Genomic DNA, 16,485 nt, shown 5'->3' with positions numbered 1-16,485 from the left:
CTCACTAGTATATTAATTTAATCTATTCATCTATTATTTTTGCTCCCTGTATGTATTTAACTGACAAATTATTATTGTTTGCAAGTACACAGAGATACTAGCACCCATTATGATTATTTGTAATGGAAGTCATTTTTAAATATTGGATACTGTAATACAATATTATACGATATAACACCATTGTTTAAGCTGTGTAGCTCTGATTACTTTATACATTTGTACATGAACCTATTGCTGTTTACTGTCTTCATAGAACACATGGGCCAAACATGAAGTATCTGTTGAATTCTGGTATTGAGGTTTTTCACCAGACCTTTTGGAGATGCATGCGCCAGGTGTCTGTTATCAGACAGCAGATGGTTGTAATGATGTAAACCATTCAAACGGCACATGTTTGTAATTTAATGAGCCAGTAAGCAGTATTTATGCACTGGTAGGAAATGTGAACGCTTCGAAGGTCCTTGCCAGAGCAGATTTTTATTTTCAAACTCTGGCTCAGGACATGAAGTGAACACAGGCTGTCACATAACAAGAGCTGTAGTTTATTTCAGTCAGGCCTGATTGAGTGAAAGGGGCTTTTATTTCTCGGTAGACCTGTAGCTCTAAGCAGTATAATGTACGACATGTCGACCTCCCATCACAGCTGCTCACACAAGTTCTGTTTCTAGCTGTTTTGTGATTCTGGGTAGGATAATTGAACGTGTACCTTACATTTGTGTATTTCTCAGTTTGCATCAGAACAGTTTGTACCTTTGCTTCATGGGTTTGCCTCTTCTTAATAGGACTCTCGTACATTATGTATTTTTCTCCTGTGAGAATATGATGGCTGTGCCTCATGCTATTAATACTCTACCACTGTAACTGTGCTAGGGTAACTTGCCTGCGAGGGTCTTGTTGACCGAGTGTCAGTGTCAGTGATGTGCTCAGAATGGTCACCTCTTTATTTTTCTGTAGCCACGAACAACGTGGTTTTCTGACTGAAGAATGACTCAGTGCACTGAATCAGTGTTTATACAGTCCTTCCATTTCCCTCCAGGTGGCGGTGCTCCAGGAGACAGTGAGAAGGGAGTGCGAGGAGAGGGAGGAATTGACTGCTGCTCTGTCTAAAGCCCAAGAGGAGCTCCTTGGGCTGCGATCCCCAGTGTCCTGCCCCAGGTCGCTTCCAAGCCCCCCGGAGAGACACACACCCAGGAGCAAACATTTCCTCCAGAGTCAAACTCGGGTGCCTCTCACTCGCTCCTCGGCCTCCCCGAACACACTCAGATCCTTCTCGTCCTGCGTGGAAAAAGACAGAAGCCTGGACACGGGTGGAGCAAGGGCCGTGGGGGGTTCAGAGTCCTGGAATTGTGCTGGGGTGCTGGGTGGGGGAAAAAAGCAAAAGGGAACACTGCCCAGACTGAAAGTGAGCAGCTCGGCGACTGAGGTCAAGCTCGGCTGAGCGATGGGGAGAAAGGATAGGCTGTCGTGGCTGCATAAACAACATCATTTCAAGTATTTATGTCAAAGGATTTGATTCGGGAATAATCCGACCCACGCGCTAACGAACACATGAACACACACTCGGCAAGCAACACGCGGTTGCTGAGTTTCGTTACACCAGGAAACTCCTAGGGCGCACACTCCGTCGCAGACATGCACTTGTTTTCTCACAAGCTGATTCACGCAGTCTCACTGTCACGCACAGGATTTCACAGACAGGAAGCCACACACACACACACACACACACACACACACACACACACACACACACACACACACACACACACACACACACACACACACACACACGCACACACGTTGACACAAAGACAAGGCTGAGGGAGCATGACAGTGTGTCCCTTGCCTCCTGTGGACACTGAGAAAAGGCAGGCAACACAAAGGAGGCTGTAAGGTGAGCACCCTCAGACACACAACAATCACCCAGCCCGCTCCCCTCGGGCATTGTGTGTTATTGACATCATTCAGTCCGTGCAAGGTCCTACCACCCCCTTCCCTCTCCTTTCCTCTCCCTCTACATTTGGGATGCATTGGCATCATGGGAGACGTGCGTGAAGTGAGTGTGTGTGTGGCATGGAACTAATTTACTCACTCACTGGCACACATGGAACGCTTTTGCTTTGAATTCCCTGCGTCCCGCTCCCTCTCCAGTCGGCCTGCAAGACAATGCACGTGCATGTCATTCACACAAGAAGGTGGGATGATTACGATTTTATCCTGCCAGCATGTCCTGTGTTTGCCAAAACACACGCATATGGTTTATCTGCTGAAACCTTTGAGGAGTGTGGGGACTACAATCAGAAAAACAGCCGGGCAAAAACCCCCTCATCATCTGTTTTTCTTTTTATCCCACGTGGACATATGGGAAATTTACACCAACACACAAGTCACCGCTTTGTGCTTTTCCTAAACCTGGCTGCGCGTAATTCTAATAAAGACCATTGAATTTATTTGGTTGCAGAAGAGGGAAAAAATATTATGTTTATTGTCTTGCTAATGTCCATTAATTATGTAATGTTCTACTTTGCTCGTGTGGTCATTGTCACAATGTGTGACTGAGGAAGAAATGTGTCTGTACATGATCACATGTCTTTGTGTAAAAAAATGCAGTGCTTCCCTTTGTTAGTTTAAGAAATGAGGCAGGCAGAACATGACTCACATCCAGTATTCACTCAAGATAAGTAAAACATGTCAGCGCTTCTCACTGATGTTGACTGAAGCTTGACGCCAGGGCAGGAAATAGGTACTGTAAGTAAACCTGAGTTTAAATGTCAACTTTTAGGACTTGACAGGGCTCAAACTCTTTTGAGCATGGCGTGAATGACATAAACATTGTGACTGATGTTTACGTAAAATATAATGAATTGTAAAGTGGGGTTTGGCGGTTACTCGGTACCAGGTGAGATTGTTTTTCACTCTTTTAACCCCGCCCACTGTTCTGGTGAGGGCTGGGTCTTCATATTAGCTGCAAAAGGTTCAAAAGGGCTTTGAAGTAGCTGTACCATTTGATGCTCCAGACGTTATTAGTCACATGTTCATTCATTTGATACAAGCTATGAATTACACTGTAGTGTATGCTTAACTTTTAAGTAGTGTGACCGATTGTATATATTTCCTTTCTTAGATCTCTCACACAACGGAGATCTTGTAACTCAATGAGATTTCCTGATTAAATAAGGCCTAACTGACTTAAATGTAACAAGAGCGGCAATGTTTTTAGTGTCCATGAGAGATACAGTACTGCTGCAAAAGATCATTTCCATTTCATAATCGTCCAAAAATACTTTTAAAGCTATAATAGTACATTATCTGTGCTTTGTTGATAAATGTATTTAGTCCATTCTGCTGATAACGATTATTGACAAATATCTGCTGTATATTTCTACTAAGGTTTGACTTCTTCAATTTCAAATGAGTTTACACACACTCGATACCATAAGATAATAACTTTTTTTCTGTTTTAGGAAATCAAAATGTCTGCCATGAAATGTATGTGCTATATGCTTTAGATGATAGCTCACATTCTCCTGGCAGATGCATGTGACCTTTGACCTTCTTTTTTATGCCTGGTATAATTCCTCCCTCTCTCACCTGTGTGTCTGGCGTACATTTAAGGAGAGAATCTTCTTTCTAAGCCAGTCAGAGGCATTAACACCCTCTGTTATTATCCTTTATGAGAGTGTGACTCCCTCCCTGTGACAGTAGTTTCCCTTTGCTCCACAGTGTTCTCAGGCTTTCTAAACACCGGTGCCATGGCTGTGTTTCGCATCAGTCTGGTCTGTTTTTTTCCCACTCAGAAAAACCCACATGGTGTCACTTGATTAAGCAAGTCATAATCAGACTTATAATATACCATGACAATTTTTTTCCTGTTTCACACAACACATATAAATGTCCAAATTATTATATCTCTGTGTCAGTAGTCTTAATGTATTTTTTTAAAACAATCCCCTCTCAGCCTGTTCTTTACCTGGTTTTTTTGTGAAACATTCACCTTACCTCAGCCAGTGTCTACACAAATATGTAGTTTGGATTTTGTGCTGTAGTTTTTAGAGCAGGGCTGGCGTGCATGCGTGTCTCTGGGGAATCTGTGCAAGTTGCTCATAAACACACACACGCGCTCCAGGGAGTGGTGTGTGTATATAACTGAGCCCTTGTTCGTCACTGGGCGTCCCTGAACGCCTCGCTCCTGCGTTACGGTTGTTCCGGAATTTTGCCATCCCGTGAGCCGCCCCACGCCCTATAATTAGTGTCACCCGGGCAACAGGAGAAAGAATGCTCAGTATTCTTGTCGTCGTGGTAACTGCGTGAGTGTGGAGGCCGGAGGTGCCGGTCGTAGGTGTTTGTTAATGACAGGGACAATGAGGCCTCAGTCTGCTGCCTTATGTGGCAAGTTAAGAACCTCACACGGGTTAAAAGAGACAACTGTTTTGCCTGATTGCTAATAATTGCTTCAGATATAGGAATACACTGTTAATGGACCCCATGTAATCATTTTGCTCTTGGCTCCAGCTACATTTCCTCCTTTTGTCAGATACATACTTTGTGGTGTGTGTAGCAATAGAACAATTATGTTTTTCTTCCAAAAGTGGAAAGAATCTTCGAAATATGTTTTATATTTTTTAAGGGTACAGTAGGTGATAATGATGTATTGTAACTGAGCACATATGCCCATATTTATGGCACAATAACAACGAAAGCTTTAACTTCATAACTCAAGGACACTGACAACTTCAACCGTCCAATTTCTAGAAAGCTCAGTAGTTGGATCTCTACTTCTCTCTAGTGTTTGTTGTTAGTTAATGCAAGGCTTCAGGATCTGAAGTCCTAGAAGCTGATCGTAGTGTTCTATTCTACTGAGTAATACAGAGCCGCCCAAAACTCTACCTTTATAATGTTTTTTGAAAAAAAAGTTTGCATTTTATTGCCTTATTAAAGTAGTGAAATAGATTATTTGTTATTCTGCTTTCTGGTTCATTGTGTGTATAACTGTGAATCTATAATGTATATAGTCATTTATTTAACTTATTTTGATTTAATCTATTGATAAAATAAAAACAATTATATTAGTTACTACAATAACGTTCTTAATTGGCGGATGGATATGTTCCTCAGATAGTGGTGAGAAGTCCGGACTTTCCCGTATGTTACGTCACAGAACCGTTGGTGGTGAGTAGTGGAGCGCTGTAGTGTCTCTGCTGCCTTCGCGTCGTGTTGGAAATAATCATTATCTTGGCAACATTATGGGAAACGATCATATTACCCATGTTTAAATCAAATGTACATAGGATAATTTTGGTATTAAAGGTAAAATAGAGCCTGTGTATAAAAACAGTTCTTTTTTATTCAAAATGGACATCGTATGCGTCCTTGCTTTACTTTAAAATGTAATTAATTTCACATCACAGAATTATTTTTTTTTTTATGCTTTGTTAACTAGTATAATTTGTGTGGTACACAAAGAAAGAAGTGGAGCTCTTGTACCATTAGCTAAAATATTATTTGTAAAACGTAAAACAACATTATATGTACGTTAATATTTATGCAAATATGTGGGTTAGATACTAAATGTTTTAATCAACATGACATTTATGTTTATTTGTATTTGTAGAGGTAGTAATGTGAGTCTTTTCCAACCGCGGATGTGCACATACATCTTATTGTCGCAGCAAGGTGTTGACGTCACGCACTTTGTCATTCATCCTGCTCCGCCGTCTTTCCGTTGAGACTGGTTGAGCTGTGACTTGTGTTTCTAGGTTGAAAGATGGCTGCAGGTCCTCTCTCTGTGTCTTCTAACGCGTCCACAAACAACGATGGCATTCTCATCGGTGACAAAGTTTACTCTGAGGTTTACCTTACGATTGACAACTCACTCGTACCGGAGGAAAGGTTGTCTACGACGCCTTCCATGCTCGACGGCCTCGACCTGAACACGGAGACCGACCTTCGCGTCCTGGGATGTGAACTGATTCAGTCGGCGGGAATTCTTCTGCGGTTACCACAGGTAAACTAGTTTGAAAATATTTTGTTGTATTTTGGGGTTGTGTGTAATAGTTGTGTTCATTCATAGTCAGCAGTGAACATTTTTCCCTCGTCAACGTCACGGCCTGGCTAGTAGCAGCTAGCTAACGTTAAGCTAACGCTTTGACGTTGGCGTGGTGGAGTTAAAATGGCGGCGGTCTTTGTGTGAGCTTAGGCCAAAAGTTACACAAGATGAAGTACAAACGTCATAATCTTTATTTTCTCTATAGGTGGCAATGGCGACCGGCCAAGTTTTATTCCATCGCTTTTTCTACTCTAAATCCTTCGTCAAGCACAGTTTTGAGGTAAGCTCTTTGAACTTTAGGGTCATCGGCCGGTCCTGTTAGCAGAGCTGTTAGCATAACGTTGTGGTAACGTTGGTGGCAGCCATGTTGTCGGCACTTGTTACATTACTTAGGATTTCAACGTAGTTTGAGGCAATACAAGGAGAAGTGAGCAGCAAAATACCATAATTCACAATCACAGATTGATAACACCACAAGTGAACGGAATCGAAACACACTTTAGAAGCAATTTAAGGTAAAAAGGATTTCTCTGAAAATAACGAGATGTTAATTCCAATGTCTTTTTTTGTCTCCACAGATTGTTGCTATGGCTTGTATGAATTTAGCCTCCAAGATTGAAGAAGCACCACGGCGAATACGAGACGTCATTAATGTTTTCCACCATTTAAGGCAGCTCAGAGGAAAAAAGTAAGCAACGTTGAGTTCAGCATTTGATGTAATAAACAATGAAATATATTGCATTGGATTTATTGTGTATATATGATTTTATGTATGATCTGCTTTACTGTGAAAGTGCTCTTTTGTTGTTCTTGTACTCTAAACCATTTTAAAACTTTTCAGTTTCCCCTTCACTGGTAGTTTGAAAAGTGTAATTGTCAACTTATATCTAAGTTTGGCATTACTCTGACATTGATGTCCCACCAACCACACTTGACAATTGGAGTGCATTTTAATAAATGTGAAACAAGGCAGAACACTTTATTTTTGAGTCTGCCTTTGTTTTCATAGAGATCTGTTCTGATGATATTACTATCGACCTTGGCATTAACTTGGATTCTTTTTTCCCTTGCAACCAACTAACAGCGACCAGCTACATTTACCAAAGCCTGGGTGATGTGGAATGGTACGTAAGATGAAGCAGTCGGCATGACAACCATGATGTGAGGGGATCTCTCTCCTCCCCCAGGCCCACCCCACCCCTCCTATGGGAGACGCCCGTGGTCTGATCCACCGCGGGGCACTGGGATCGGGGATGACAGGTTGGCCGAAGTTTCTTGGCCCCGGGGCACCTTGAGGACTCCTGTGGTTCAGTCTTAAGTTTGGGGTGTCTGTCTGTTGGGTAATGTAGTTTTCTTTTGACTGCACTGCACCATGTTTTTGTTAATGCTTTAAAAGCTATACCCAAATCACCAGCTGTTACCCAGTGCTTTTGTTTTTTTGGAAATATCACTTTGTTTTTGAGGTCAGTGCATGCACAGTAGCATTGTTTGGTTGTTGTGTCAGGAATGTGGCTTTTTTCTGAAAGCGTCAGTCTAATAATGGGCATTGCACTACGAGAGGCTCTTTTTTCCCCAAGCATCTTGACTTTTTGTCTGTTTTTAAGTATTGATAAATGAACACATTAATACGTAACTGTAATTTGATTTGGTTAGGATTATTTTTTTTAGTGTAGTTTTAAAGTGCATCTACTGTAGGAGGCGTTGGTTTGCAGTGTTTAGCTTCAGTTAAGCATTAAAGTTAGACCTTTGTCACGTTTGGTACTATTGTATATTATTGGCTGTGTTCAACCAGCAGATGTTTGATAGAATAATGCTTCTCCGGCTATGGCAGAATATAGGTGGTCACCAATGCAAACGTTTTCTTGTTATAAAGTCTGAAGCTTATTGTTTGTAATCTTGCCTTTTTTCAATTCAGTTGACAGTTTAGGGATAGGTGCGTTCTTATATAGATTGTGTTGTGGAAGATGAGCTAAGATATTTCTATTTAAGTTGTGGCACTGGGTGTTTGAGGCCTGTTTACATATCCCATATATTTTCACTTGAACCACAGGAGTCCACAAACCCCAGCAAACTGTCAGGCATGCAAACAGATAAACCTGTTGCTTTAAGTTGGTTGGAACCGGGAAAAAAAAGCAGAGTACAAGAAAGTCAAAAGGGTACTTCTTTCTTTTGTTTCGAAAGGGAGGAAACAATATTTTATTTTGATTCCTTTTATAAACTAGGACTCCAAGTTCATTGATACTTGATCAGAACTACATTAATACCAAAAACCAAGTCATCAAAGCGGAACGGCGGGTCCTGAAGGAGCTGGGCTTCTGTGTGCATGTCAAGCATCCACATAAGGTGAGCTTCAGCCATACTTAATTGCCGCACTTACTTGGTGCTGTGTGCACACACCCCTATGCTGGTTTTGTGTTTGTTTTAATGCAGTAATTGTTTCCAGATCATTGTCATGTACCTTCAAGTCCTGGATTGTGAGAAAAACCAGACCCTCGTCCAGACGGCCTGGTAAGTTATTTTTTCTTTGTTTGCCGTTGTCCATTTCCCCACAGCAGCAACCTGTCTCATGTCTGCAAGAAATGCCACCAGACCTGGGCTAAACATGAAGTTGAACGAGTTTCAAATGGTTGAATTACTTGAAGAGCACTTGATTTATCTGCTGGGAATCTGGGACAGGCCCTTTTTATATGGAAACAACACCTTTCAGATAAGTGATATTTAAGTGCCCCTCGCGTTTTGAACATAAATTTGAAAGGCCTTCAACAACCATTTTGCCCAGGTCTGACTGCGACATTACCTCACTCCATTTTAATCTTTTCACTTTATTTTCTGATGGATCAGTTTGTTTTGTTGCAAACCTGTCTCACTCTGTCTGCCCTTAACATGGCTTTGCTATAAAGTCTGTTTGATTTGCATTGCCCAGGGAACTTGGTTTAACTTTGTCCTTTCTTTCTACTCTTTGATTAAAGGGTAGTCCATGCTGGTAAGTCACATAAAGAACCTCTGAACTCTGCCTCCTCCAACCACATGACCCCAGGAAGCTCCCCCCATTGGCTGGCTGCCCCTCTCCAGACAGCCAATCCCAATGCCGAGATTCACTGAAGGGGGCGGGCGGGCCTTTCCCAACAGCCAACATCGTCTTGTTTTCTCTTGGGTGTCCAAAAGGATTTGTATTTTTTTGGTCTTGATGCAAAGGTTTTAACTGTAATGCCTATTTTGCCAAGTAGCTACAGATAAAATACATTCTGACTTTTATGGTTTACTTACACCTAAAAATGAAGTAAACTTACCCAGAACAGATTTTTTTTTTTTTTTTACAAATTTTTATATTTACAGTAGTGTACTGTGACCTGTCCCCAATTGACATGGTGTCCAGACATGTGTCTGTCTTGCAGGCTGATCTACTTCGCATGTTCTGGCTCGAAGGACCTGTCTCACTCACAGCAGTCAGAATCCAATGGCCATGTGTCTATAGTAGTATTTGCTTAGACTGACCTGCCTAAGTAACATTCAGGTCGTTTTATTTTTTTTTTATTTTTTGCCAGATTAGACTGATTTTAAGCCCTCTGTCAAGCGGAACAGTATCTATATAATTGAATTGGTAAAACATTTACGCATAGTGTATGCATATGGTAAGGGAATAATCAAAACATAGTGATTGAGCTTGGTGTTGATTTTGTAGTTCATTTTAGTCCAGGTGGGACTAAGTTTGTCAGGGGATTTTTTTTTCATGTCTGTTTTATTTTTGGTAATGACTTCTATGTTTACGGACATAGATGCTCACACCACCATGACAGATTAACACCCTGTTTTTGGCACTCATGAGTTAACGCTACCATCGTTTTCATTTTGTCCATCCTACTGGTCTCCCAGTGGGTTATTTCATTTGTCTGTTGTCCTAGACAAATTAGCAACACAATCTGTTTTTAACAGATTTTGCTTTGCTCAGGTAGAGATGCATAGACTGCCTTCTTTTGCTTTAGGCTTGCACAGGCATAGTGGAATGGGCTTGTGGGCATATTTAATGCGTTCATTTATGGGATTAATTTGAAAGTCATTACAGGAACGTGCTTGTAGGTTGCGTCTTATAAAGGAAGGATTCCTTAAGGTTCAGACACAAAATACAGGTGCATTAATTTGTCAGTAGTGGATATTAGTTGGAAAGTTGATAATATTAGCATGCCATCATGCATAATTTTCTTATCTAAAATTCGCCCGAGGTCTAGTTGAATGTTATTCATCTGTATGTCTGCATGTGTCCTAATTATACAGTAAGTTACTGAGTGTGGTATGGTTGACTTGGCGGGTCTCCATTAGATTAGTTTCCATTCATGTTGTTCTGCTTGACTCGTGACATTCAGCGTGTCCCATGGATGCCCCAGAGAGAAATGGACAAAGTTAAACTTCTCAGAGCAAAATGCAAATCTTACTTGTCGTGTGTGTGTGTGTGTGTGTTTGTGTGTGTGTGTGTGTAGCTATCAGAGCTACAAAGTTTATTATCAAATGCAATACCCCAAAGATCAAATAGACAAATTAGAACTTGAATTCCAGCATGTTGGTGACACATAATTTGTGTATGTAAACAAGTCACCACTTACGATATCATGGCTGGTTTTAAATTTTAGTCATTGAATGTATAAACTGATATGAACTAGTGCTTTGAAACTAGTGCTATAGGATGAGTGTGGCACTACACAACAATAGTGTGAGAATGGGATGATTTGGTTTTATGTAGAGCAGATGCTATGTTTTTGTTTGTGCTTTTTTTTTGTCTCAATAGGAACTACATGAATGATAGCCTAAGGACAAATGTGTTTGTGAGGTTCCAAGCGGAGACCATAGCCTGTGCCTGCATATTCCTTGCTGCTCGAGCATTGCAGGTCAGTGACGATACACATTGCTATGAATGCTTGTGTTTTTGAATTTGATTTTAACACTGTTTATTTTTGCCCAGCTACCTCTACCATCTAGACCTAATTGGTACCTGCTGTTTGGAGCCAGTGAAGAAGAGATTAAAGACATCTGTATTACCACGCTTACTCTCTACACACGAAAGAAGGTGCTAAATCGTTGTTTTTTTCTCACTTGCATAGGTCTTTGCTCTGTCATTAAGCTGCCTGTCGTCACAAGTACCAACCCAACCCTGTTTGTGTGAAGCCTTGACGTGTGTCTTCTTTTACAGCCCAATTATGAGCAGCTAGAGAAGGAGGTGGAGCGAAGAAAAGTATTTTTGGCAGAAGCTAAACTCAAAGCCAAAGGCCTCAATCCTGATGGTACTCCCGCACTGTCTACACTGGGTGGCTTCTCTCCTGCATCCAAGCCCTCCTCCCCAAATGTTGTCAAGGTGGAAGAGAAGTCCCCAAACACCCAGGCACTTAAACCAGTTAAAAAGGAGCCAGACAGCCGGACTCAGGTTAACAAAAGTCCACACAATGGGTAAGGAGCGTCATGTTGTATTTAACTGAGACACCAATATTTCTGTGTACAGGAATTGCATTCTTGTTTGCTTCTGTAGGTGCAGAAGCCATAAGATAATATTTTTAGATTGACCTAACCATTTCTCCTTTTTTTTTTTTTTTTTTTTTTTTTTTTTTTTTTTTTTAGTTTGAGGAAAGAGGTGAAAATTGGAAGGAACAGCAGAAGTGGAAGTCGGTCTCAATCAAGAACACGTTCTCGATCTAGATCCCGCTCTCCTCGCAGGCAGTAAGTTTCTATTAATTTCAAAATGTCAAGATGTTCTTGGATTTCTAGTCTGACAAGAAAACCTGTTTTGAAACTGAACTCAGGCTGTTTTTAAGCAGGTGCTCTAGTTTTATACTGAACAGACTGCTAATTTTCTTTTTTTTTTTTTTTTTTAAGTTACAACAGCAGACGCAGTCGCTCGGGGACCTACAGTTCTCGCTCACGTTCGCGGTCTCACAGTCGCAGCCCATCACCTAGGAGACATCCACCCTCACCCCTCTTGCCCCACCTGAAGTCCAAGGCCAGCCACCATGGCAACAGTGACTCCAAGTCCAGCGGACGGCACAACAATAGTGGCGGTGGAGGATCTGGTCACAAGAGGAAACGCTCGCGTTCTCGGTCACGCTCCCGCACTCCAGTCAAAGTAGACAGGGATCGGGAAAGGGAGCGTGAGAGAGACAGAGATCGCAGCTCTTTTGAGCTCTCTTCAAAGAAACACAAACATGAACGGGGAAGTGGTCATCGAGGCGACCGAAGGGAAAGGGAAAGGTCTCGGTCTTATGAGAGGGACAGAGAGAGGGAGCGCAGCCACAAGAGCAAACACCACGGTGGTAGTGGACACTCTGGACACACTCGCCATCGACGCTGAGACAAACGCATCCCTAAACACAGGTTCTGGGACTGAGGGTTACCATAATGTCTCCACTATACTCAATGTGGGATGTTCTGTCAATGGATATTTTTATTTTTTATTTTTTTACATTTTGTCAGCCGGTATTAAGAATTTTGATTTTGAGGTCTGTGCCAGCTGGATTCATTGTGGAACACACAGCTATTAAATCCTTCAAATGGTTAAGAGATCGTGCTTGAAGATTTTTAGGTTTATCTGTCTCCTACCAAATGATTTTGGTTTCTGGGTTCCTCTTATGCACCCAAAACTAGCCTACTCTACTAACTAAATCCTGGTTGCAATCTACTGTTAGATTTTGTTGCCTATAGTTTATTCATAACTTTAGTAAAAAGTTTTGTCCCAATTAGCCTTAAATTTGACATCAGTAAATTTTATACATTGTAGATATAGCTTCTATATGCACAAATGTCATTGCAATAGAATATTTATTGGATTGAGTGATGTTACTACAGCACACACAGCCATTTTGGGGCATCTGAGTAACCCAGGCAACAACTGGAGCAGTGGAAGGTTGTTTGGCAAACCTTTTTACATGATCGCAGCCTGAGGAATTGTATTAATATATTGAGATCAGTCCCAGACCCATCTCACAAGTTAATTTCCAATGGTACCCTGTCTACAAGGCTCTACAATTTCTTTTTCCCCCTCTTTGTTTTACATGTACAATTTTGGACTTTGGGAGAGGGGGTATCTATTTACAGTGTAAAGAAAGATGGATGTCCACTGACAAAATGTGAATGCTTTGATTTTTAAAAGCGAACTGTTCAGTGAAAGTGTTGAATGAATAAATGTAAAATAAAAATTATTATTCAGGAAAGATTACGATGTTTGCACATTAAGGGAGTGGCAGGTGACTCTTTTTTAATGTTTGAACTCATTTTGCTTTTGTATAGTTTAACAGCAATTTTTTTTTTTTTTTTATAACAGCAGGGGTTGCAGACTTAATTTCCAAACGTTTTAGTGTTGTCAGTTTGTTACACTGGTTTTAGTCTGCATGACCTCATGTCATATTTTATTCAATAAATGAGTTATGCCACTGAACTGCGAATTCTAAATTCTGAATTAGTGCCTATTTAATAAAATTAACTGTGCTGAACAAACTAGTGTGGAGCAAGAGTCCCATAGTGGTTTTGTTCAGGCCCCCTTCATCAGCACATTAGACGTTTCAGGAACCTGGTTGTCATTGTGACTGGTATAAAAATATAAGTATAAAAAAATACCCAGAAATAAAACCATCTCTCATAGCAGCTTCCCTGAATCTGTAGAACGTGTCCAAGTGACTAGGTTGTAAATAACCTGTGGTATATTTGACCACCAGGGGGAGCTGTTTGCTTTACTGATGAGCTGGTGACCTGCAGTCCCCATTCCTGCAGTCTGCATTTTAATACTATCTCTTCATTTACACCACTTGTTGCAACAAGATGAAATAAAATCTAATAAAAAACATCCCAAATTACAAAGACAGTTCCTAGAGGCTAGATTCAGAAGTGATTCAGTGGAAAGTGTTCGTTACCATCCAAGAGCCTCCTCCTTTAAATATCCGTCCATCCATTTTCTACCGCTTAGTCCCATGTGGCGTCACAGGTGGTGCTGGAGCCTGTCCCAGCTGTCTATGGGCGAGAGGCGAGCTACACCCTGGACAGGTCACCAGTCCATCACAGGGCAACACACACACACCTACAGGTAATCCAGAGTGACCCATGAACCTAATGCATGTTTTTGGACCGTGGGAGGAAGCTGGAGAACGTCTCTGCACCTTCAGTGTAGGCAAAGCTGAGTCTGACTGGCGCTGCTGCCTCTCTAGCACATATACTCGTGGATGTTAACAAAGCAAGAATTAAAGTCACTCAACACTGATACAGCCTCACAACCCCTGCTTTCTGCCCCAGAGTCCATAACCACTTCATGCTGAGTCTGCTTCTCCAATTCCCTACATGACAAATCAGTTTCCAAACAACCCCATGAATACGTGTAATGTGAACATAATGACACTCAGGGAACATTAAGTCATCAGAATCTGAATCTGGTTTCTGGATTACCGTGATCCTGACAGACAGGAGAGAGATCAGCTCTGACAGCTCTGCAGTCAGACCTCTATTGTGCTGAAGAAATGCAGGAATGAAAAGTACCAGGGACTAAAAGCTCCAGGGATTTCACTAGTAAAGGTTTATTGTACAGTTTATTCAGAGACGTTAAAAAGGCAGTGCAGGACATGCAGACTGTGCAACAGGCAAATGTACAACCCATAACTACAGTATCTGATGTAACTCGCAATAAAATACAGCATTTATGTGCTAGCACAATGTAAAAACGGGCTAAGAAAGGGAAGACGAGCTGCGTCTCAGCAGAGACCACGAGGTCACAAAATATACAGTCATTTCAATATAAAAGATCAGACGTCCAATCAACGGAATTTAACAATACTCCAGGTATAAAAAACAAACTACATTCTCTAGGATTCTTGGAGCAACATATTTATGCTCGGGATCTTTTGTTCACATTCACAAACGCTTCTACTGGTGTCAGTAATACATTTATGTACACGGTTTGTGTGGCTGCCGGTTCATGTGATGAGACGTTCGCTTCGCGAGAAAAAAGGGCGTCAGCTAGCGGCGCTGAAGCGCTGAGGCGGCAGCGAGCCATCGGACCTCCATCTGAAGTTATATTTAGTTACCGTGATTCACTGGAGTCATTCTGGAAACTGGAGTCACAGCTGAACGCTAGTGAAATCAACACCGAACCCAAAATAACATCCACACAGAAACTATTGTTCTAGCTTGAGGACATCTCGGACCCGTCTGCTGGAAAGTGCTTGTCTGTCACAGGAGCTTCAATTTAGGACCACTTCAGGGGAGATCATATTTTCTGCATTACACCAAAAGCAACGGGGAAACAAAGGGAGGAGAGCTGTGATGTGGCTGCATTTACAGATCGGGCTCAGACGTCATCCCGCCTCTAATGTTTAATAGGATGAGGGTCGACACAGAACCTGAGAGAATCAATGAGACCGAACGGGGCCCTCGAACCACCAGGAAACCACACATTTACTTCACTGCTGTCCTGAAGCTCTGTGGTCTAAACTCTGAGGCAACGACGGAGCTGAGGGGACGTTGTGTGAGAATCACAATAGAAGACGGAGGCTCCTGTAGAAGAGTCTGCAGATGCTGGTTTGGGTTCCGTCTCGAGTTCACAGCAACAAGGTTTGAGGCAGCTTGACCCGATCACGTTTAACACTTCTGTATTGTAACATTCACAGATGCTGATACCACATTATACTGAAGGACGATGTGTAACAGCTGAGTCACAGTTTAAATAGGTGAGCACCCATTATGGTTGTGACTTATGTATTGCTGGTTTAATAGCTTCATACGGAGGACGAAAAAGTACGTAACGTGATATATTTCTATGTTGCAATTTATGATATGTTTGCTATGCCGGTCTGTTTTCACATATATTCATGTCCACGTACGTACAACTCAACAAAAGTGGTTGTCTCGTCCTCGCTGCTGGGAAAAACAGCTGACTTGACATAAAATTTGAGTAGTTTGCTTCTATTTCACCTGCTTCTGAAGCAGTTCAGAATAGACTTAATTACAGAAATAAAAAAGGGGGGGGAATTTAGGCAAAAATATAAAAATTGCAACATAATAATATATTAGGTTTATTTACTGATTAATGTTTTCATATAAGCTTTTATTTGTTTGCTCTTTTATTCATGCATTTGTGTTTATACATTATAAATGATGCAGTTTCGTCATAATTACTTCATTTTTCGTCCTCCGCAGTCTCATTCCTACAAACCCCGTGCTTGTCGTCCGTCACCCGCTACACCGGCGCTCTGGTGCCAGAGCTGCTACCTGCAGGACGCTGGACTTCACAGGTAGGTGGTGGCCTCCCGGTTCTCCCGCTCGCGGGCCTGGGCCACGGCCACGTTGATGCACTGCAGCCACTCCTCGGCGTGCTTCTCGTCCTGCGCCTTCAGCACGTACGTCTTGCTGTCGGTGAAGATCTCGAAGGCCCGCGGCAGCCCGCGGTCCCGCCGCTTCTTGGCCACAACCTGGTGAGGGAG

The 16,485-nt window shown here is 41.9% G+C and overlaps 3 protein-coding genes across 10 annotated transcripts in view; 2 read left to right on the top strand and 1 right to left on the bottom strand.

Moving 5' to 3' along the window:
* lekr1 (leucine, glutamate and lysine rich 1) overlaps positions 1 to 3,295 on the top strand; it is a 53,268-nt gene extending 49,973 nt beyond the window's left edge. For all 8 annotated transcript variants that reach the window (XM_029170758.3, XM_029170760.3, XM_029170759.3 and 5 more), the window contains one exon: positions 1,037 to 3,295. In XM_029170758.3, the coding sequence (XP_029026591.1) occupies positions 1,037 to 1,438 (402 nt within the window). In that variant the 3' untranslated portion in view covers positions 1,439 to 3,295. The remainder of the gene's footprint in view (positions 1 to 1,036) is intronic.
* A 2,392-nt stretch (positions 3,296 to 5,687) lies between these two features.
* ccnl1a (cyclin L1a) lies at positions 5,688 to 13,457 on the top strand. The gene is made up of 10 exons (XM_029170761.3): positions 5,688 to 6,001; positions 6,249 to 6,323; positions 6,622 to 6,731; positions 8,266 to 8,386; positions 8,487 to 8,551; positions 10,824 to 10,923; positions 10,998 to 11,102; positions 11,226 to 11,479; positions 11,648 to 11,746; positions 11,903 to 13,457. The coding sequence occupies exons 1-10, from the start codon at positions 5,762 to 5,764 to the stop codon at positions 12,372 to 12,374; spliced, it is 1,641 nt and encodes a 546-aa protein (XP_029026594.1). The 5' UTR covers positions 5,688 to 5,761; the 3' UTR covers positions 12,375 to 13,457.
* The window catches only part of veph1 (ventricular zone expressed PH domain-containing 1), a 33,730-nt gene continuing 30,554 nt past the window's right edge, over positions 13,310 to 16,485 (bottom strand). Inside the window, exon 15 of the mRNA XM_029170936.2 lies at positions 13,310 to 16,473. Within this exon, the coding sequence (XP_029026769.1) occupies positions 16,291 to 16,473 (183 nt within the window). The 3' untranslated portion in view covers positions 13,310 to 16,290. The remainder of the gene's footprint in view (positions 16,474 to 16,485) is intronic.

This window comes from Betta splendens, chromosome 13, assembly GCF_900634795.4.
Source record: "Betta splendens chromosome 13, fBetSpl5.4, whole genome shotgun sequence".
Taxonomy (NCBI): Eukaryota; Metazoa; Chordata; class Actinopteri; order Anabantiformes; family Osphronemidae; genus Betta; species Betta splendens.
Note: the sequence above shows the minus strand (reverse complement) of the source record. Positions and strands in the feature narration are given on the sequence as shown.